The sequence below is a fragment of the Symphalangus syndactylus genome, chromosome 15 (assembly GCF_028878055.3).
Source record: "Symphalangus syndactylus isolate Jambi chromosome 15, NHGRI_mSymSyn1-v2.1_pri, whole genome shotgun sequence".
Classification (NCBI taxonomy): Eukaryota; Metazoa; Chordata; class Mammalia; order Primates; family Hylobatidae; genus Symphalangus; species Symphalangus syndactylus.
Genome location: NC_072437.2, coordinates 19,636,583 through 19,659,713, shown reverse-complemented (window position 1 = coordinate 19,659,713; position 23,131 = coordinate 19,636,583). Strand labels below are relative to the sequence as shown.

Here is a 23,131-nt window from a genome sequence, read left to right as displayed (position 1 = left end):
AAAAACAAAACAAAAAAAAACAGTGCTGGGCACGGTGGCTCAGCCTGTAATCCCAGCACTTTGGGAGGCTGAGGTGGGCGGATCACTTGAGGTCAGGAGTTCAAGACCAGCCTGGCCAATGTGGCGAAACCCCGTCTCTACTAAAAACACAAAAATTAGCGGGGTGTGGTGGTGGGTGACTGTAGTCCCAGCTACTTGGGAGGCTGAGGCAAGAGAATCACTTGAACCTGGGAGGCAGAGGTTGCAGTGAGCTGAGATTGTACCACTGCACTCTAGCCTGGGCAACAGAGTGAGACTTGGTCTCAAAATAAATAAATAAATAAACATGTGACTGTTTAAGATATCTCAAACTCCAAATGAACAGAGCTCTTGACCCAAATGAAAATATACAAGCACCTGAATTTTCATTAGGATCAAGAGCTCTGTTTTGTTGTACTGAAGGAAATTTAACAGAAGATGAAGGAAATTAGTAGAACAAAGGCCATGGCCTCCCATTCTGCATAAACACAGCATGAAAAGAAAGGATCCTTACTGAGTGCCTGCTATGAGGGGTACAGGAAGGAAAAAGTCAACAGGAAAGGAAGGAGAACCAGAATATACTGATTGTAGGCATTCTGAATCATGGAAGCTTTATTTTAATCAAAATATACTGGAGTTACAGTAAGCGGGCATGAACTTTGTTGTTCTAGTCTTTGTATCCCCAGCACCAGAAACCGGACCTAGTACAAGAAACGCCCTTAAAGTTTGATTAACTATTGGTGATGGAATGAATGACTAAAATCAATAAGCCTTTATACTATTTTAGAACAGAATCAGAAACCACGGCCTTTTATGAACACCTTAACCATAATTATTTTTGCATATGGGGCTCTTACTGCTTCTTCTCTGTAAAGGTATTATTAATTTGCAGAAAGTTTTCTCCTCCTAAAAAAGACTCTTAAGCCCCCTACGAACTGAACTGATCATTAACATGATGTTCAAGGATTATTCCAAAGGGTTGTAATCTATCAACAAAGAAGCACATTCTATTCTTAGCATGTTTAAAAAGGAGTATGGAAAATCAGAAACAGAAAAGTTGCTAAAAACAGTGCCTCTGCTAAGAGACTAGGAGAGGCTCCAGCAGATTTCATTAGCCCCGGTTCTGGGTTCTGGGGTTGCTCAGACGAAGGGAATTTTGGGAGTTGTGAGGAGGAGGGGACAGACGGGCTGGCAGCGTGAGGGGCTGTTCTGATGTCGCCGGGCCAGGGAACAAGGTGGATGGGGATAGGCATCCAGTCCTGAGGTCCTGAAGTGACAGAGGGTGGGTGTCAGGGCACAGCACCTTGTTGGGGAGGGGTCAGAGACCTGTTCACATGTGGGACACAGGGGACTCCCCCAAGTAAGCTGGTCACAGTGTGTCTAAGGCCCTCTCTCAAGAATCCACGTGGCTCGGCACCTCCAGGCCTGTGATGGAATTGAGGCAGAATCCAATCATTCTGTCGGAAATCTGGAAGCGATGAGTGGAAATGGAGAATAGCAGTGAAAGCCAATTCCAAATGATGGGAACTGCAGCTCGAGGATGGGTGTTTTAAACCCTCCACTTTACACTGCCGAGAAAAACTGTGATGATCCGTAACTCAAAGCCTGCCAGGGCATGTGGACACCATGAGGGGACAGGAAGGACACAAAATGCATGACCAACAATCAGTTTCAGGGTCAAGACACCAAAGCCTGGATAAGCATAAGATGCAAACTACTGTAGTTTTGTATTTTCCAAAGACCAAAGAAGCTGCTGGTGCCTGCAAAGGCCCACAGACCACTCTGGAGGTGACTCCATCGGCTCCCTTTAAATTAACGCTTTCCTTTTCCTCAAGAGGGTTCATGTGAACAAGAGAACAGATCCCACGAAGACGGGGCAGCTTGTAGACAAGAGGTCAACAGAAAGCATTCTTCAAAGGCTTCCCAGTCCACCCATCTGTCTTTTAACTGCCCCAAGTAACTTCAACCAAGTCAAAATCTAGTCATCTTAAAAAGGTTTCTATGGAACCCACATCTACCACTGCTATCGGTTTGCAAATGCAAAAATGCCCAGGTTAACATTCTCAAAAACATCTACAAACTTCACATTAAAGGCTTCATAATTCCTTTCCAATTTTAAAATTAACATTATAAATGCTGAAAGAATGTTACCGGTCAAAAAAGAAAGGTCACATTGGTACTTACAGTTAATATATTTATGCCAGTATTGAAATATACTTTGCCTATTTCTCATAAGTCAAAGTGTTAACTAATGGAACAGCCATCACATATTTAAATACCTTTAACTTTGGTGTTGGTTTCTTGCCAAAAGCTTTGTTAAAAAAGTATCTTTTGTATGGATATTTGGAAATAATTTTATAATTTACAAATGTATCAAATATATGTAATATATATTAATATACAAATTTGTGAATTAAAACAGAGAAAATGTTAGTAAAAGTTTCCAGAAAAAGAATATAAAATGTCTAGCCTTTTCACTTTTCTGTGAGAATACACCATTAAAGGAGGCCAATACATGTATCTGTTCACTTGATGGAAGAGTGTTTGGTATCATAATAGCTTTTTCATTATTTCACAAGAGCAATCTTTAGAAGTAGTGACAGGTTCTATCATATCTCCTAAATGATGTCCCCCACACGTTAAATCTATCAAGGTTTAGTACTTTCCTCAAAAATCACTCTGATGTCTTTGAAATCCATTCAGAACAGGGAGTAGTGACTTTAGGGGAGGATATGTTAAAATTATGTTAAAATAAATAAAATGGCACTTTCAGAAACTTTAGAGTTGTCTTTGAGAAAAGCCACAATCCCTATTTTTTTTTTTTTTTTGAGACGGAGTCTCACTCTGTCACCCAGGCTGGAGTGCAGTGGCGCAATCTTGGCTCACTGCAACCTCCGCCTCCCGGGTTCAATCGATTCTCCTGCCTCAGCCTCCAGAGTAGCTGGGACTACAGGCACACGCCACCACGCCTGGCTAATTTTTGTACTTTTAGTAGAGATGGGGTTTCACTATGTTGGCTATGCTGGTCTCGAACTCCTGACCTCAAGTGATCTGCTCACCTCGGCCTCCCAAAGTGCTGGGATTATAGGAGTGAGCCACTGCACCAGGCTCACAACTCCTAATTTTAAATTTTCTTCAGGAAAAATATGATTTCTGATAAACTGTTATCTGTATCTGTAAATTCAGATTTAATTGCCAACTTCTGAAAAGGAAGAACCATTATCTGTAGTGAACGTTAACAGTGAGGTAGTGAAGGGACCCCTCCCTCCCAGTCCCGTTACTGATTCACTGTCTCATGAAGAGTAACACGATGGTGCTGAATTCATTATGGGGCCGGCCAATGCAACCTCGCCAGGTCTCTGGTGGCTGTGTGTCTCTTGGGAGATTTATAATCATCATAGGTGGGGAGACCCCTACCCCAGGAAGAGACTGAAGTGCATTATTGCTAAGTTACAGGAAGAAAAGTTACCACCACTATTCTCAATACTTGAAGGTGTTCTGCTCAGCTGTCCCCAAAATCTCTAATGTATCAGAAAACCAATGAGTGATGGGAAGAAGTGGTGGTTTTATCCAGGCATGATAAGGTAATAATAATAAAAGGGGGTGGGCGTGGTTGGGTGTAACCATGCCCTGAGTGGGCACTGGCAGAGGCTAGGGCCACTGGGGCCTTAGGGCAGTCGCAGGTGCTCCAAGACAGGGCCTGAGCCTGGGTTCAGTCTGGACAGGATGGGATGAAGGAGGGACAGTGTATGAAAAATCTCCCTGGCTCTTTCCAAGCCACCTTTGGAAGCTATGAAAGGATAGCTGGGCAATAAATACCTAGGAAAAACAGGACAGCCTGTCCTGGAATCGTTCGCAATCCTATAATTTTGCAGGAAATAAAATAGCAAAGCTCAATCCTGCTGCTGCTTCTGCTCTTGGTCTCAATACCTAATAGGATAGGCCACAATGTGAACACCAGTGTCAGAGCTTTGCATTATGAAAAAGCAATGGCACAAATAGACATACATATCTAAAGAGAGTTTATGCATCCTCTGGCCCACATCCCCTCAGAGTGACACACTCACATAGACGGATTCTTTCCCATGTGTTAAGACACTGCTCAACAGGACAAAAACATGAAGAAGGTGGAAAATTAAGAAGGCAAATGGAATGCTTACTTTCTCTAAATGCTTTACAGTAGCCAAGGAAAGATAACAAGAAGAACAGGGCACACAGGAGGTCTGCACGGCCGACAACACCAGCAACCTTAAAAGAGGGGGAAGAAAACAAAGAATTACATAAAACACATTTAAGGAAATCCTAAACTTAGGAGACATAACTTTTTTTTTTTTGCGACAGGGTCTCACTCTGCCACCCAGGCTGGAGTACAGCAGTGTGATCTTGGCCCACTGTAGCCTCAACCCCCTTGGGCTCAAGCAATTCTCCCATCTCAGCCTCCTGAGTAGCTGCGAGCACAGGTGCACACCACCACAGCTGGTTAACGTTTGTATTTTTTTGTAGAGATGGGGTTTCACCATGTTGCCCAGGCTGGTCTTGAACTCCTGGGCTCAAGCGATCCACCCACCTCTGCTTCTCAAAGTGCTGGGATTATAGGTGTGAGCCACCGTGTCTAGCCAAAACCAAATTCTTTAGACATATACAACAAGAAACTTCCTTGACTCTGGCACCTATTAAAATAAATACACAATGTAGCTGTGCAATAGCACTTGGTGTTATCTTACAATCGGTTTTCTCCTCCCTTTTGGGTGTAGGACTTGACTTAACTGCTTCAAGAGAACACTGGATTGGTTTGAACCTGCTGCTAGCTATTCTGCTGGACAGACGGCGATATGCATGTGCCATAAAAGCGATGTTCTTTAACACACGATACCCAACAGCTCCAAAGACTTAAGTCTTCTGAGGTCACAAAGTGGGTTTTCAATTGGAAAATGTTACCAGCTCAAAGGGCATGATATTTAAAAAATAAAATGTGATTGGAAACATGAAGGACAGAAAGGTGTGAGAGAAGTGTGAAAAGCCGTCCTGCTGATAGAAAAAGACACAGGAGTAATCCTTCAAAGCTGCCTCTGCTCTTTTTTCTTCCCTTCAGACCAAACTGATTAAGTGGGTTAACCTGGAAAGCCAAATACTTCAAGAGTGATTAACAACTAGGATGAGAACAGAATATAATTTCTGCCATTTCTTTCCCACATTTTCCACATGGTGACTCTACCCTTCCTTTCCTCAGTGAGAATGAAGCAATATCAACTATGTGTTTCTTTCTTCAGGCTGATTATTCCAGTAATTGTTCTCCCAATGTTATACGGTGATGAATGACACAGAATTCCCCCCAGGGGTACTGGACTAGTTTAGGTGGGATTCTTTACTAACTGGCACCTGAATGTGACATGAACCAAAGCTTCTGCTGTGATTGTCCAGGTATCACTTTGAAGGCTGGTAGGTTAATCCCCTCCCAGAGGATGGGGATGTGATATATGAGCTGCAGAATAAAGGACTCTTCTATAAATCAAGATAAGAAAATATACACTGACTATGAAATTACTATATTTACATATGATTCTCAAGTTCATGTGCAGTCAATAGCTAAAACAGAATGTCTTTTAGGAGCAGATTCCCCTACACTGGTTATACATGAAATGCCGAGGACCATTCATCACTGCAACTGTGACCTCCTGATGGTGGGTATGTGGCAGCCCGTGGTGTCAGGTGATGGCTGGGAAAATTGAATAAGCTGATAAATCCACCCAACGAACACCACACAGACACACAAACACTACCGAGAAGGAAGCCAGGGACAAAACAAAGGCTTAACAGATCTGGAACAAGTATGCCAGTATGCTGGAGGGGAACAATCCGATTGCTTTATGAATGAAATGAATATGCAATGAGCACTCTGGAATACTCAGGCCTGGAAACTCACTCCATCAGGGACACAGTAAAATAGTCAGAGATGCAGCCGCACAGAACAGAGCCTGGTACAGGGTGGGTGCAGCTCACTGTGAGTTCCCCGGTGGGTCCTATGGGGCGTGTCTATGAACAGGAGTAGCAGAAAGGCAAAGGACGAAGGACGCAGAAGCTCAGGTATCATCTCTGCAGCCCCAGGTGAGTGAGGAGGCAGCTGGTGCATCCTGGCTCTGTGGTCCTCACGCCAGGAGGACATGAGAGGAGACAGGAGCGTCTCAGAGCTGTGACTATCTACAGCACCACAGGATGGACTGGAATCCCAACCCTTTAGAGAAGAGAAAGCAATAAACGCCAATCCAGACAAGCCTGTCTGAAGGGGACCACAGAGAACAGGGTCACAGGAAACAGGGGGAGCAGGTGTCAGAGACCAAGGGGAAGTGAGGTGAGTGAGGGGGAAGGAAGTGGTTTGGAAAAATACTAGGGCTAGGGGCCAGGAGGGCTAGGCTGCCTAAACCACTTGGTATCTGGGTGGCTAGGGTAGATTTGAAGAATCACCAAAAATGAAATTTAAACATCAAAAGCTTATTTTTACAGAAATGTTTCTTTCTGCTAATTGTTGAAGACCATCCCACGACTTTAAACAATGTTCATTATGTTCCCTGACATAAAGAAAAACAAAATTTTTAAAGTATGGGAAGTGTTTTAAAGCAAGAGAGCATTTAGTATTTACAATGAATTTTTTTGGCATAGTAATTAAGAGAGATTTCACTAAAAGAATGTTAAAAAACTACCTAAGGAGGGACTGTATCCAATCACTGTTTGAGAATGTACATAAGCAAGAAAACATTTTCTTTTCCTTTTCTGATATTTGCATAATATGTATTTTTAGGCAAACTTTTCTACAAAGGCTATTTTTTTCTCACAAATACTATGAAACACTCAAGAGTTTTCTGGAGAAATCACTGCAATCCCTCTGAATCCATAAAGCAGGCGGCACCATTGTTTCCCCAGTAGGTCCATGAAAAGAAATTAGGGCGACGGGGAAAGTTTCCCCTCCCGATTCCTTCTGGATTAAAGTCTGGGTTCATTAGATAGACAGAATTCTTTTTAAACATTTTGTTTAATTTTTTACTTCTAGAAACAGGGTCTCACTCTGTTCTCCAGGCTGGAGTGCAGTGGCGTGATCACAGCTCACTGCAGCCTCAAACTCCTGGGCTTGAGTCGTCCTCCTGCCTCAGCTTCCCAAGTAGCTGGGACTCCAGGCGCACACCACCACACCTGGACGGGCAGAACTCTTAAGGGGGCCCGAGCTTCTCTCCTTGATGTTGGAATTCAGCCAAAGTGAAATCTTCCCCAACACTTTGAGGAAAACAAAAAGGAAAGCCCACACAAGCCACTTCTGTCCTCAGGGAAGCGCTGGGGTCCTCCTGCTAACGGTCACACAGAGCTGAAGAGCCACCAGCAGATCAGGGGCTGTGTGGCCCTCCCAGGCTCTCCTCCCTGCAGTGGGGACTGGCCTGTCAGAGGCTTTGGGTGTCTACAAACCACTTGGAGCAATGTGTGGTGGCTCATTAGAAAAAGAGAGACATTCCCAGGAGTGGAGGAACACAAAACACCAATGGCAATTACAGCATCACCAAGCAGAGGCCAGGAGAGGCCAAGACTGTGGGGTGCCCAAGTCATCCCCATTTGCCCGGCTGTTGTTGCTTTAAAATGCAAAATCCCCCGTCCCAGAACCCTCTCAATCTCAGGCACACTAGATGGCTGATCACCCTAGAAGACTGGAAAATTCAGGTGCTTATTTGCAGTGGGCAAAATCATTTTCAGTGTGAAATGCTGGAGAGTGGTAAAGACCTAACACATATTAATATAAATGTTAATATAAAGAAATTCATGTTAGGCCAGGTGCAGTGGCTCACACCTGTAATCCCAGCACTTTGGGAGGCTGAGGCAGGTGGATCACTTGGGGCCAAGAGTTCGACACCAGCCTGTCCATCATGGTGAAACCCCATCTCTACTAAAAATACAAAAATTAACCGGGTGTGGTGGTGCACGCCTGTAGTCCTAGCTACTCGGGAGGCAGAGGTAGGAGAATCACTTGAACCTGGGAGGTGGGGGTTGCAGTGAGCTAAGACTGCGCCACCGTACTCCAGCCTGGGTGACAGAGTGAGACTGTGTGTCAAAAAAAAAAAAAAAAAGAAAAGAAAAAAAAAAAAGAAATTCATGTCACTAAAAACTGCAGGGGCCTATACTGCTATTACTATCTCTTAATAAATGTACACAGACACAAATGGGGTAAACTGAGGCAGTTTACTAACCAAATCCCCATTGTCCTCATCCCACAAGGATGAATGTGGCTGGGGCTGCTGTGCCTAAGGCCATCATTCAGGCTGCTGGCCCAGCCAGCCAGAAAGTGGGGCTGGCTCCTCGGTGTTGGCCAACACCTGGGAGGAACTCGCCTGCCACCCGTTTCCTTGGGTGTTCCACTCTTTGCATGTTTTTAAAGCTGGAATTTTCCTTTTTTTAGACAGTATTGTTCTATCGCCCAGGCTGGAGTGCAGTGGCATGGTCTTCGTTCACTGCAGCCTCTGCCTCCTGGGTTCGAGTGATTCTCCTGTCTCACCCTCCCGAGTAGCTGGGACTACAGGTGGGTACCACCATGCCCGGCTCATTTTTGTATTTTTGGTAGAGACGGGGTTTCGCCATGTTGGCTAGGCTGGTTTGGAACTCCTGACCTCAAGTGGTCCACTTGCTTCGGCCTCCCAAAGTGCTGGGATTACGGGTGTGAGCCACTGTGCCTGGCCTAAAGCTAGAATTTTTAACTGCAGGGTAGGAGACAACAGGGGAATGCAGACACAAGGAAACTGAATACTATCTGCGGAAACGCTGAAAGGTAAACATACAAAGTATCTGTCTTACAATGCTAACTCTTAATTATCCACAAGTATTTCTTGAAATCTGAGTTTGAATGGATGTCATGGCGGGGAGGGAAAGAGATAAAGAGGTTTTTCAAATGCTCCCTTTTCTCCTAGAGCTAGTCTGCCTCAGTTTCCTTTTAACCGTCTGGAATGTGGACTTCCAAGATTACCATGTTCCCAGGTTGCATTTACCTGGAGTGTGAGTGTGTGTGAGAGAGAATGTGTGTGTGTGAGTGTGTACGTGTGTAAGCACATTCAGTTATACTTGTTGGCACTTGAAACCTTTTTATAAATCAACTTTTGAATATTTAAAATGAGAATTTTGGAAAACTTTCCTTGGCTAATAATTCAAGTATTTCATTTTGCTTTTAAGATCATGCTAAATTAGATGAGAAGGAAGACAGAATCAGTACTTCTCCAGTGAATCCCTCTCTTCCAGTCCCTTATTCAGGATCAATGGCTGCACTATATCTGGGTCCCAGAGAGAACTCAGATTGAAACAAAGTCTAATTCAGTCACAGTTATGTATAAAGAGCTTATAACTAAATTTTTACACAGCAGTCCCCAGCCTATCCAGCCCTTAACATTCTCTGAATTTGCTGAGGTAAAAAATAAAGATTTAAAAAGATATCAGGAGGAGGGTGTGATAACAACTCCACAACACTCTTGATACTGAAGAATAGACAATTTAATAAAGTCAGATGCTAAAAACAGGACTTCTGCTCAGCATCTTGAAACTTCAAGAAGCAACATGCAATTGGTTAAATGCAAAGATTTCAATCCCTATGAAATGAGAAGTCTACTGTGAGAGAAGTAATAAAGTGTATGTGATTATTTTAGGCACTTCGTGCTCACACAATGAATGACTCGAGTCAAATCTTGTCCCTCAGCAAACATGCTGCCTTTTGCATTTTCAAAGGGTCCACATGGTGGTGCAGGGGGCGGTTCCTGAAAACTTCACAAATGTCTAGTGAAATCCCAGCACAGCCTATTCCAAATACACAGGGGCAGCTTGATGGGATGGAGACGCAGCCTCCAGGCCTCCACTGAGGAGATGCTGATGTACTTGGTGTTGAACTGGAAAGCGATGCCTGCACCCTGCTGGGGAGCTGCTTGTGAAGTCTCTCCACCCTCCTCCACCTCACCCTGTGTGATCCTCTCCCCCAGGTGATCAGGGTGAGGTGGAGGAGGGTGGAGAGACTTCACGAGCAGCTCCCCAGCAGGGTGCAGGCATCGCTTTCCGGTTCAATACCAAGTACGTCAGCATCTCCTCAGTGGAGGCCTGGGAAGCCCAGAATTCAAGCCCTGCCCGACATCCGCTTGCTCCTCACCCTGGATACATTTTTATCCTACCAGGCCGTTCCCTCATCCCTAAAGTGGAAACTGTTGTACTAGCCCAGCTGATGTCGCAGCGTTTTCATAACAATCATGTTAAGTCTAAGAAAGGATTTTATAAATCATAAAGCTGTCAGCGAACACAGAAACACTGCATCAGACCCTCCACTGAAGAACAGTTCTTAGCCTCTGAACTTCAGACCCCAAGTCCGGCAATATTTAACATCCGTGCCTTCACAGCTGGTGTTATCCTAGAAGCTAAACAGTATCACCAGAGATCATACCATACCTTATTACACAGTCTCCACCAATATGGTGCTCTGCATTTTTTTTTCACAAGAGAGATGTCTCTGCCCCAGACAGAATTGTTTCAAATGTCTGGCAGGGTATTTATGTAGTGTCCTTTCTATTTCTAGAGTATATTATGGAGTAGACTTTCTCCAGCTCTGGAACCAAGATGGGTACATAAAGGGAGCCTGTTTTAGGAAACCAGGTGACATGGGGGTGTCATATCGCTTCTCACGTGCATATAGATGCCTCAGGCAGACGACACTTACACACTCGGTGTGCACAGGATGGACAGCAAACAGCAGTGCGGCCAGCAGGGACGCCCTGGGGGCGAGGTGCAGCCTCCGGCCTTTACTGGTATACTGCAGGCCGCCAAACAGAACCGAGAAGACGTCCACCATGAGGACAGAGATGCCACTGTGCAGGAGGATGTTGACCACGTGAAAGCCCACGGGGTGGAAGCCTCCCGAGAGGTAGTAGTTAATCCTGCAGAAACACAGGGTGTTCAGGGTACACGCGCAGCAGCATGCAGCAAGAAATGGCAATGGTCTGGAGGAGAAGGCTTGTGTGTGGAAACATTAAAAAGAGAAGTGGAAGACTTTGTGCCAGCTTGATAAAAATAGCATCAAGATAAATAATGCCTGTTGAGCTAAGAAGGTTGTGGAAAAGGTGGGAATATAATTAACTACAGGGAAAAAGGGATGAAACAGATGTGTCCAAGGGGAGTGGCACTGAAGCAACTTGCAGAGGAAAATCAAAAGGAAAGCTAGACGATGTTTTAAGTGCAGAAGGGGCAAGGCTGCATTCCAAGAAGATATAATATTCCACACACTACTCATGGTTACCCCCAGGGACCTGGATTTAAGATAGCCTTATAACTTGCTTATCCTCCAAAAAAGGGCTCCTTATCAGTATGCCCACCAGCCTTCCCCCAACGAAACACCCTCCGCTGGCAGGGATTCCTATTCTGACTGCTTCTCAGCTGCTGGTGGTTCCAATTCACCACTCCCATGCTCCTGTGGGACGTCTACACACAAGTGTTTAAATGCATCTGAGAAGCAGGTATGGACGAAAACCTTTGTGAGGTGAATGCATCTATTCAGTGCAAGTGGCTCCCTGATTAACGGAGGGGGGATTGTTTTTAAGCAGCATATTGCTTTTGCATATTGACTTGGTAACAGTAGGAATATTTATACCTTATTTATTTCTGTAGTGAAAAAAATTAGTTTCATCGAGGCCCCATGTTGCTTTCACTCATATTATTCCATTGGTGTTAACCAGCAAAGGGTCAAACCTCCAAGAACTGAGAAAAATATGAAACACTACCAATGTGCATGCCATCCTTCACAGGGGCCACACTGGCCTTCTCTGCACCTAGAGACCCATGTATATGAGCAGCTCAGACCCCACCTGGAGCCACTGACTGGACTCCTGAATGCTGAGAACCTGGTGACACACACCTGTATCCAATGTCACACACAAGCTGGGAGTGACCTTCCCAGGCCCTTCGACGTCAAGGCTTACCTGAAAGTCAGGACGGTGAGAGGCCTGTAGGACTTGTGGCTGGTGTTGCTGCTCAGTCTACTGCCCCAGAAGTCATGGTGCCACAGGTCCCCAAGGGGCGTTTCTGCTTGGAGGTCCTGCAGGGTCACAAAGGGGATGTTCTGGACAAGGGTCTCCCATCAGCCCCAAGCCAAGCTCCTCGATCTCTCACCCGGGATACAGTCAGGCCTAGCAGGGCTGCTGTGCCCAACGTGTTCTCTATGTTGATATCTCAAAATACACATGGGCTCATCCCACCAGGCTTCAAACACCAATCAGCTTTCACCCTCCTGGGACATAGCTGATATGCTGAAGGGGCTGTTGCAGACCCTGGCTTCCCCCGAACTCTGCAGGCCCATGGCTCTGGCGCTGTGCTTCTGCCAGCTCCCAACCCAGAGGCTCTGCATGTGCGGGTCACCCCTGGACAGTCACCCTCAACTCTTCACGGCTCAACTCCTCCCGCCATTCATCTCCCAGCTGCCCGGCTCTGCCCTTCCTGAGCTGATCCCATCCCTCTTCCGTGGGCCTCTGGGTATCTCACCCTGTCAAGCAATGCGTGGCACCCTGGAGACTTACAGTCACGTGACTATTTGTCTGTGCCACTAGACTGGGCTCCATGAGGACTGGGCCACATCTGGGTTTGCTGGCTGTATACAGAAGGTGCTTAATACGTGTCAAATAAGTGGACCACACAGCTAAATAAGATAACTATTAACGTCTCATATCTATTAAATAAGGTAACTTACCAAAATGTCCCAATTAAAACATAAGTATGGATAAACATTTTTTTAAGTTTCCATTTTTGATCATGAGCTAAGCAGACTATGAAATCAGAAAAAAAACCTTAATTTTTCTTGATAAAAATCACTAAATATTAAAAAAAACACTGTACTGCTCTTACTGCTGAGATAATTTAATTTGGTACTATACTACAGATGCTTAAAAATGCATTTTTTTTACATTTAAAAGATGAAAGTAGATGGCTTAAATTGTGTCTAATGAGAAGACAGGCAAAGAAGGCACTGTGGTGGAGTAAGTAAGAAAAATGACAGATTAACTTTCTCTTTAAAGCATAATTAAACAGGAACGTTTTAGGGACTAGAAATTATAACATGCTGATCATTTCCCTGGGTTGTCAGTCAAGATTCTTCATTGCAGTAACCAAACTCTGATTAATTTAAACAAAAAGGGAATTCTTCAAAGGGGAGTGTGCAGCTCACAGACCCTCCTGTGGCCTGGAAAGCCAGGGCAGGGCCACGTGGCAGGAGCAAAGCCACAAATCATGCTTTGGGCACCTCGCAGAGTCTGTCCGGCTGCCTCTGGGCCCCCACCTTGCGTGACCAGTTCCTGACTCCAACAGGGGGGCGCATCTGACGGGACAGCCCATCTGTACCAGCTCCCTAATCAAATCGTCTTCTGAGCACCTAAGAATGCCCCAAACAGAAATGGGTCAAATGATGGGTGGCCCCAAAGAGCAACAAAGGTCCACACCCACTGTGCGGCTCAGCACTTGCGACTTAAGTGCTTGCTGACTCAAAGGGAAAGGCATGAAAAGAGGTGACAGATGCAAAGCTGGTCACTAATGTCCACTGTTAAGGGTGACATTTGCTTCCATGGGGATCGGCTTCAGACGCCGGGAGCACACTGACCACTCCCCAAGAGCAGGTTAGAGATTCTGTGAAGGTCATGTGAGGCACCTGCTCCCTTCGTTGACTCAGTGACAAGCCTGGAAGCCTACCTTCTTCTACCCTCTTACAGAAGTACCCGGTCAGCTGTGAAGGGCTTCGGCAGAGGATCTTTTCCTCCCTTTGAACAGGAAATGAACACCAACGAGGCTCTAAATATTTGATTAAGTGGAGCCTTCACAGCAGGGTGTGCTACAGAAAGAAAGGTCAATTCTTCCTCATAATGATTTATGGAAAAGATGTATTGTGTCGAAAATTCCCCCTAACTCCACTGTCTCAAAGAAGATCATCATCTCAAGGAACAAAAAAGGCAACTCCACACTGCAAGGAAGCATCTGGAAAACAGTCTCTAACATCACTAAAATCCAGTAACAGCCTGTTTCACACTACTGTAGGCACAGTGCCAATGAACGGAGGAGTGCCTTTCATTAACCAGGAAAAGAAAAAGGGAGGGCTAGCAAGTTAACAAAAGGGGCACAGTGTGATGCTCCCGAAAACACTGCCAAGACCATGCTCCGCAGAACCACGAAATGGCTTCATCTGCCTCACCTTACAGAAGGAACGAGAATTACACCCAGACACCAGGGCCTCCACATACAACACGGCTCGTGTTTTTGTTCTTCCTGGCTGACCAACATTTTTCAACATGGTTTCTGAATTAACACTTTATATGTCTTCTGCTTTCCACAAGTGGAAGAGTCAAGATATTCTCACTAAAATGAATAATGGAATTTAAATAATAAAACTGCATCTTTGTAACAAAAGCAGTTCTGTGGCCATTAAGCCACCAATCTGTGTTGGGCACAGTGGCTTGTGCTTGTTATCCCAGCACTTTGGGAGGCCAAGGTGGGAGCATCGCTTCAGGCCAGGTGAGATCAACCAGGCAACACAGTGAGACTCTGTATCTACAAAAAAATTTAAAAAATCAGCTGGGCGTGGTGGCACATGACTGTAATCTTAGCTACTCGGGAGGCTAAGATGGGAGGATGGCTTGAGCCCAGGCATCGGAGGCTGCAGTGAACTATGACTGCACCACTGCACTCCAGCCTGGGCAACAGAGTAAGACTTTGTCCCCACCTCATGAAAAAGCCACCAGTTTGACACAGTTGTGTAGAGTTATTTAGTTCTTTTAAGCATGGTTTAAAAAAGAACTGAAACAGAATCATCTACAGTAACTGCTGAGTGAATATGAGGAAAATTACAAATGAAGAACTTGTATTAAAAATAAATATTGGCCGGGTGTGGTGGCTCACACCTGTAATCCAGTACTTTGGGAGGCCAAAGTAGGCAGATCATCTGAGGTCAGGAGTTCGAGACCAGCCTGGCCAACACAGTGAAACCCCATCTCTACTAAAAAATACAAAAATTAGCCAGGCGTGGGATGCCTGTAGTCCCAGCTACTTGGGAGGCTGAGGCAGGAGAATTGCTTGAACCCCGGAGGCGGAGGTTGTAGTGAGCCAAGATCGTGACACTGCACTCCAGCCTGGGCAACAGAATGAGATTGTCTCAAAAACAACAACAACGAAAACCCATTAAAACATTAAAAATGATCTAGTGTGTGCCCTCAAATGGAGATCAATTGCAATATTATGTCACAAATAAAATATATGCAAATCAGTCATGTTCCCCCCATACAATACATGCTTGTCATATAGAGAGTTCTTCTCAACATTTTCAGCATGAAAATGACTTTATACTTATTTGGCAGAATCCATAACTTCAAATTTTTAAGAGCATTCAACAGTGTTACAAAGAGTTGCTCTAATTTTATCTAGTAGGGAGCTAAATGTGTATATTCCTCTAAGTCTTCACTGGCTAAGGAACACACATAAAATATCTTCTGAATACTAGATTGTCAAGAGGCTCTAACTTGTGCTATTTCCGAGTTCTTTCTCCTCTGGGCCTTGCCTGCCTCTGCATTTCTTGCACTGGTTTTTAGCCTGCTTGAATCTTTTTCATCTTTTCCCACAAACCTCTTTCTTCTGCCCTAACTCCGGGTACGGAGTGGAAAAAGATTACCATTTTTCCTGCACTGATACATAGCAACCACTGGTAAGCAAAATTAACTGGGATTCTGCAAGTTCAGCAACTCTGAATCTCCAAACACGAAACAAGCAGGAACTGCAGCGCCCATGGGCAGCACATTCCTCCTGCCCCAGCAGCTGTCAGCAAGCTGTCCCGACAGTCTTGGAGAAGGACAAAGCGGCAGCCAGCTCCCTGCCTGCCGCTGAAGATGCACCTTCTGGCAGGTGATCACACCCGTCCATCATTGCAGCAAATGTGTGATGGGGTTTTTTTTTTTTTTTTTTGAACAACTGTGGAAATGTTTCACAAAATCTGGAATACTAAGTCTGCAATGCCCTGCAATTCCCTTGCCTTGTAATCTTAGAATAACGGCCTCTTTGATCCATATGTGGACTGGAGCTCTTGAGGGGAGTGCCTGAGCTCAGGCAGGGGTTCGGAACCTTGGTGCCAGCAATAAGGCACCAAATCAAGGAGGCGATGTTGAAAAGAGACAGAAAAATCGAGAGCACCATTGGGGCCCAGGCTAATGCTTAACCTACATTCCACAGAGAACAATGCAACACAAACTTAGATGATTACTGAGACACAGGTGGGCAGTTAAGTTTACCAGAGAAGAGTGGAGATACAAACCTTATTGTTAACAACAGCTTCTGAGTCATCAAAGACAAAGTCTCCATCATAGCTGCGGGCAAAACACACAATGGCAACCAATCCCACTACTAACTTAGCCCAGAATGGAGGAAGAACAGAAGATGGAAGAATGTGATCCAAATCAGTGTCCAACATGGCCATTCTGAAAACTGCAGGCTGGTGGCTCCTGGCTCCAGCATTATGCTGGTTAGGAATCTGCAGGAAAAACAACACCGTATAAATATTCATCAACACTGGTAGGACCGTTTCTGCAGTGCGCACCGTGAGTAAGAGCTAGATAGTCATTTATGCTATGATTTTATAGGATGTGATCATTAACAATTTGAAGCTGTGCTTCCCAAACTTTAGTGGGCAGAAAAGTCACACGGGACACATGCAGATTCCTGGGCCCGACCACAGGATCTATCAAATCAGATGCCCTTCGGTTTCTGATGCTGGAATATCGTTCAGAAATATGAATGTAATGGTATCCTCATCAACCCCACAAGGCAAATCATTTTTAATTGTCTTTGAACCAGTTTACAAAGCTTGAAAAAAAAGTTACCATCTTACCTCATCCAATCAAGAAAAATCAATAAATGGTCATTGTTGGGTTTTAGCACACTGTGTGTGTGGCAGGGGAGAGGGTCGTGTGTAAAACACAATCCTGCTTCTCAAAGAGCTTATGGTCTATTTGTAGCACTCAGGCACACAGGCCAGGGAGCTGAGACTCTGACACAGAGACAGGGGAGTCGAACAGAAAAATCCTCAGGCGGGGCACAGGATCGAATGCTGGGTTCCTAGGCTACTGGTTCAACACAGAGGACAGACAGAGGAAATGACTGGTGGGGACAATATCTTGTCCCAGAAAAGGCTGAGCCATACAAAGGAAAGGAAGGGAGGCTATTCTATGTGAGGATATGACCTTCAATCCTGGTGAAAGAGTCAAGATAAAAATATATACTATTTTGAACTTTTCTTTCAAATGGGCATAATGTTTCTCGCCGGGGATGCTTGTGCCTCATCCTTGCCATGTGTTAGTTGTGCGGTCCTGTGCACAACCCCTTTCCTCTCCAAGCCCACCCCCTGCGGCCCTCTGCAAAGCATCTTAACGCCCAGTGGTGAGCGGTGCCTAACAGCTTCCTGCCTTGGAATTCGCCAAAACAAATCTCAACCTACCCCTAAACTCACACTTTTATCTGTCCCCATTCCCACCACATCCTGGACAGGTGCTTTCTTCGGATTTACCAGGATCAGGTTTGGGTCAGACTGCTCGGTTCTGACCTGGGGTACCTCTGGCAACTTACTTGACCTCTGTGGGCCTGTTTCCTCAACACTAAAATGGGGATGGTAAGAGTGCCTACCTTCCAGAGTTGTCATGAGGGTTAAATAGGATTCCCAGCACTGCCTGGCTGTAATGAAGGCTCAGGGGAGGCCAGCTATTATTATTAATACTTTCTTCCAGAAGGCTGAAAGCAGAGGCACAGAATGATTTTCTGTGGGAAATCCCTTTTAGTATCTGGTTGATTGGTACCGAGGCTCCTGTCTTTACTAAGGGACCTGGACGCTGTTCTTTTCCTGCTGAGATGAAAGAGAATCCCAGCCCCCTGACTGGGAAGGCAGTTTGGATGTATCTGTTTCTGGATCTCTAAGTGGATACCCCAGATTATGGAATCAATAAGAAGCCAGCCAAATAGGCCACCTGAAGTCACAAGCATCTTTCTATAGCCTTCTGTCTGAGTGAAGATGGAGACAGATCCAACAGGCAACGGGACACACCATTCCATGGTGATGGTGTACCCTTCCAGGGGCCAGAAGGAGGCTCAGATTTACAATCCAGAGATGAAACAGGCCACAACTCTTCCACTGCTTGTCTCTCGAGCCTCACAGCCTGGCATAAGGCATGCTCTCAGCAAGTGCTGGGGGAATACTGCAGCTACTTTTCTTTTCCAGTCAAAGGATAAACCACTTCTCGAATCTAAATTACAACTGCAAACACAACACAGCTTGGCACACAGGCCCCAACCTCTATGCTTACATTTCAGCTAAAGAAATTACTCCTGCTACTTAAAAAACAACAAATCAAGGCTGGTTGCAATGGCTCACGCCTGTAATCCCAGCACTTTGAGAGGCCGAGGCTGGTGAATGGCTTGAGCCCAGAGGTTCGAGACCAGCCTGGGCAACAAGGTGAAACCCAGTGTCTACAAAAAATATATATATATAAAAATTAGCTGAGTGTGGAGGCGCATGCCTGCAGTCCCAGCTACTCAGAAGACTGAGAGGTGGGAGTATTGCTTGAGCCCAGGAGTTCCAGGCTGCAGTGAGCTGAGATCACATCTTGGCTCTACAGCATGGGCAAGAGTGAGACCCTGTCTCAAACAACAACACGCCCCAACAAAGCCAAATACTGAATAGTTAGGAAGATACTATGATTTAACATGGGGAGAATAAGAAAATTTAGAAAATTAAATGTGAAGGAAAACAAATAATTCATAGCAATTTTAAATGCACAATAGAGTCATGAGCTGACAAAAGGTCACGTAACCAGTTTTGACGTTATCTGTTTTATTGTTTCAATAGTGAATTTATTGGCTAATGCAATATATTTTTGGAGATGGTGTCTTGCTATGTTGCCCAGACTTGATTCAACTTTTGGGCACAAGTAATCCTCCTGCCTCAGTCTCCCAAGTAGCTGGGACGATAGGAGTGTGCCACTGAGCCTGGGTATTATCTGCTTCAGTCTGAAATATTTGAAAATTATTTCACAAACATTAGTCAAGGTTCAAATGGCCTTCTAAGTAGAATACTAAATCAGGAAATACTTTGTGCTCCTAAATTAGCGACTGTATCTCAGATTGCTTAGAACATAAACATGTTCTAAGCAATAAGTTCTAAGCATAATCATGTTCCAAGCAATAATCATGTTCCAAGCCACAGCCCCAGGATATATAAGGCAGACTGTGGACCACACCATCAACGAGGTGCCCTGGTAGGAGGCCAGGTCCAGACTCTTGGGAAGTCAACTGGATGGCTGACTCAGCGGATGTCAGATATCTCCTCCTCTGCTCTTGCAGGGACAGCAGGAAACCTGGCCTACCTCCAATGCCCCTGCCCCCACATCATTTCCCAGTTCTGGTTGGCTCTTCCCTCCTTGCTGTGACTGCCCTTCTTCTCTATTTCAGGGGGCTCCTTCCCCTTTCTCCAAGGCCTCCCACTTCTTTGCTGCCACTGAAAAAACTCACAAATGCTCTTTTCTTTGAAGGGATTTACTGTTAATGTACATAGTGGAATAGTTCGGAAAATGCCTTTCACTAGCAAACGCAAAAACAAACAAACAAACAAACAAAAAGCTACAATTTGTTAGCAAGCCAGGCAAAGTGATCAGTCTGGTCCAGTGGTTGAGACCAAAGGCTCTGGTGACAGACAAACCTGGACTTGCCGGCTGCACGACCTTGAACTGCTTAGTCTTTCTAAGAATCAATTTCCTCACTGGCACAACATAGTACCACCACTACTTTCTTCAGAAGGTGGTGGTAAGGATTAAAGGAGAAAATGTATGCAAACAACTAGTTCTCATTATTGTTAGATTTTGGAGAAATTAGCCACTGCTTCCTATTCCCTGACCGCCTGTCTCGGGCACACCCATGTTGCCAGTGTTTATTCCTGCAGATGGGCTGTGCACTAGGGCCAGCAGTAGCCCATCGGGTGACCTGGTGCGATTGAGAAAGGCGGACCCTTCTTTTGGGCAGACCCAGGGCACATGGCTTCCTTGGTCAGGTGTCTGGCACAAACTGTACAACCATATACAGTGACCCTGTTCCCAACTCTCCTTCCTCCAACACTAAACGACTTGTTTCTCAATGACCTGAGCCAGGCTTGGCACTCAGGTAAAAGCAGCCCTGTCTGAGTACGGTGGTAGAGACGGGGGACCACCCTCTCTATATCCCTTCCCCCTTCTTTTTGAGACAGGGTTTCACTCTGCCACCCAGGCTGGAGTGCAGTGGTATGATCATAGCTCACCACAGCCTCACCTTACTGGGCTCAAGGGACCCTTCCACCTCAGCCTCCCAAGTAGCTGGGACTATAGGCATATGCCACTATGCCTGGCTATTTTAAATATTTTTTTGTAGAGACAGGGTCTCACTATGTTGCCCAGGCTGGAATCAAACTCCTGGCTTCAAGTGATCCTCCTGCCTCGGCCTTCCAAATCATGGGGATTACAGGTGTGAACCACCGTAATTTTTTACACCGTTTTTTACACCCAGGCCATGAAACAGGAAAGGAGGCTCTGTTTTCTTCCAGATGGGCCCTAGGTTGAACTTTCTGGTCCCTCTTCTCCACATGATGTCCTGCCTGGGCTCCCTGGCTCCTCTGCCATAGCTGGATCGTTAGTTCACCTTATGAAGCAAGAGAGACCCACTGTGGCCTCAGCTACAGGCCAAGCAGAGGGCACAACCCAGGAGGAATGAAGTCAGTGTTCTGCTCGCTACCTGACTCCTGTGACAGAATCAACTGGCCCCTCAACAGGGGCTGAATCTGGAACAAAGCAGAGGTCCCTTTATCCTACAATTTCTCAAACTTCTCATATCGAGCCTCTGTTTTCAGGAGGTTAAAACAAATTAATCATCAGTGAGAAGGTCAAAAAGACCTCACACAGGGACCCCCGAAAAAAAATGTCATCCAGCTGTGAACCATGAGGACCCAATGACAGCTGACACAGCAGCCTGGACTGCAGTAAACAGAATGGCGAGACCAAATCTAAATGTTTCCCCTTGGAAAAATTAGCAGCAGCCACCTACAGAAGAATATTCCCCTCCATGCATCCAGGGACCTGCTGACCTCTGCCCAGCCTTTCTACCTCATCTGTAACATTCAACCACATAGCCAGCCATCCTCTGCCACGCTGAGAGGTGACAGCGCCTCTGGGAATCAGATTAGAGAACACAATCGTTTGTGACCCTGCATACCCCGGCCTGGCAGTTTCCTGGCTGATCCCATCCTGGGCCCCTCAAGGCAGGGGAGCGAGCCACCACCACCGCCCTCCTCCGTGCAGTGCTGAATACATGCTACTGAAGGCTAAGGTATCCTCCTGCTGTGACGGCCTTCCCATTTATAATTCAGTAGCGCACGAGGGCCATGGCTGCCTATAGCAAGAATGTGTGTGGTTTGATATTCACAGTTCCACTGCCCCAGAAAGTTTCCAGTTTGCTAGCTTGTAGCCATTTCCCCCATCTAGGTGCGCTGGCCGTCATTTTACCCCACCTCCGTCTGGGACGCGCCCGGCGCAGACAGGACTGCAGAGAAAAGGGACAGGGAGAGGACCCAGTCAGTCCCTACTATAACTTGTTTCTCAAGACATTCTCCCCATGCATTTGCTCTCCCGGGGAAAGAGCGAAGTGTGGGATGACTCATAGTGGCTAGATCGTTCCTCTAACTCCTCCCTTCTTTTGTGTGTGGTTTTCAAAAAAAGAAAAACACACACACAGCCCATAGCCACAACATCAACAAGACCAGAAGCCCCGCAGAGTTCGCAGGAGGTGGACAGTGGCTGCGCCACCTGCTCGGCTTCCCCAAACTCCGAGCCCACGCCGGGAAGTGGCGGCTCGGTGGCCCCGGGCCGGTGGCCCCGCGCTCGCGCCGCTCCGCTCCGCAGCCGAGCGTGGAGTAGCAGGCGCTCGCGGCGCGGCGGGGGAGCCGCTGCGGAACCAAGGGCAGGCGGCCAAGCGGCCCGGCTGTGTCCAGCCATCGCCTGCGCCGCGGCCAGCTGGCGGCCAGGCGCGGGGCCCCGCGGCCAGATGGCTGCTCCGGGGACGCGCCGCAGGCGCCCGGTGCGCCTGGGCCGAGGGAGCGCCGGCGCGGCTGTGAAGGCAGGGGCTGGGGGCGGCGACCTCTGCCCAGGCGGAAGAGCGCAGGGGCCCGAGCGCGGCGCGGGCAGGCGGGGCGCGCAGCCTCCACGACGCGCCCTTTGTCCCATGTGCGGCTCACACATGGGCCCGCGTCCCCCGTGACCCCGGCCCGGGCAGCAGCTCAGGTCCCGGAACCAACTCCACCAGCAGCGCCGCTCCGGCCCGGGCCGCCGTGCGGGGCTCGGGACACGGCGGCAGCGGGGAACCCGCGCCCGCTCCGCGTCCAACTCCGCTCGCCCCGCGGCGCGCTCGGCCCTGCAGGGGCCGCCCTGCGCGTTACCTGCAAGGAGCCTGAGCCCTGGCCGCATCTCCCTCCCGGGTGCGGAAACTCCGGCGGCTCCAGGCGCCCGCCCGGACCTGGCAGGGGGAGGGGCCGCCCGCGCGCCGCCCCCCCCGACCCCTCCCGCCGCGCCCCCGGCCCCCCCGCGCCGCGCCTCGCCGCCCGCAGCTCCCCACGCGCGCGGGCGCCCCCCCAGCACCCGTCTCAGCCCGCCCCTTCCGCCCGACCATTGGCTGCTGCTCCCGTCACTTTCAGGCCGCAGCCAAGTCCCTCCTCAGCTCATTGGCGGACTCGCCGGTGACGTCAGGCCAGGGGGCGCTAGTCGGCGGCGAAGGAGGCGCAGGGACAGACGGACCCGGCGGGAGAAGAGGAAGCCGGGTTGTGGGCGCGGAGCTGAGGCGGGGCCGAGGCGGGGCCGGGGCGGGGCCGGGGCGGGAAGGGGCGGCCCCAGCTGGGTTGGGCGAGGCTGGCTGCGGGAAACCGAGCGAGCCCTCGCTCTTCCTCCAGGGTCCGCGGGCGGGACCCTATTTCTGGCCTGTCTGGCGTTTCGCCCGCGCGGTGGTCTCCGCGCTAGGACTGCGGCGTCCTCGCAGAACA

General features: G+C 47.5%; 1 protein-coding gene across 7 annotated transcripts in view; it reads right to left on the bottom strand.

The window, feature by feature from the left end:
• The window catches only part of TMTC4 (transmembrane O-mannosyltransferase targeting cadherins 4), a 71,764-nt gene extending 48,981 nt beyond the window's left edge, over window positions 1–22,783 (bottom strand). For 2 of the 7 annotated variants that reach the window (XM_063618953.1, XM_055245156.2), the window contains exons 1-5: window positions 22,535–22,642; window positions 16,349–16,564; window positions 11,991–12,106; window positions 10,736–10,952; window positions 4,179–4,266 (exon numbers count right to left, since the gene is read on the bottom strand). In XM_063618953.1, the coding sequence (XP_063475023.1) occupies window positions 4,179–4,266; window positions 10,736–10,952; window positions 11,991–12,106; window positions 16,349–16,510 (583 nt within the window). In that variant the 5' untranslated portion in view covers window positions 16,511–16,564; window positions 22,535–22,642. Of the gene's footprint in view, window positions 1–4,178; window positions 4,267–10,735; window positions 10,953–11,990; window positions 12,107–16,348; window positions 16,565–22,534; window positions 22,674–22,761 lie in introns of those variants that run through there. The other 5 variants (XM_063618952.1, XM_055245153.2, XM_055245158.2 and 2 more) reach the window with 5 other exon arrangements.
• Window positions 22,784–23,131: the final 348 nt, after the last annotated feature.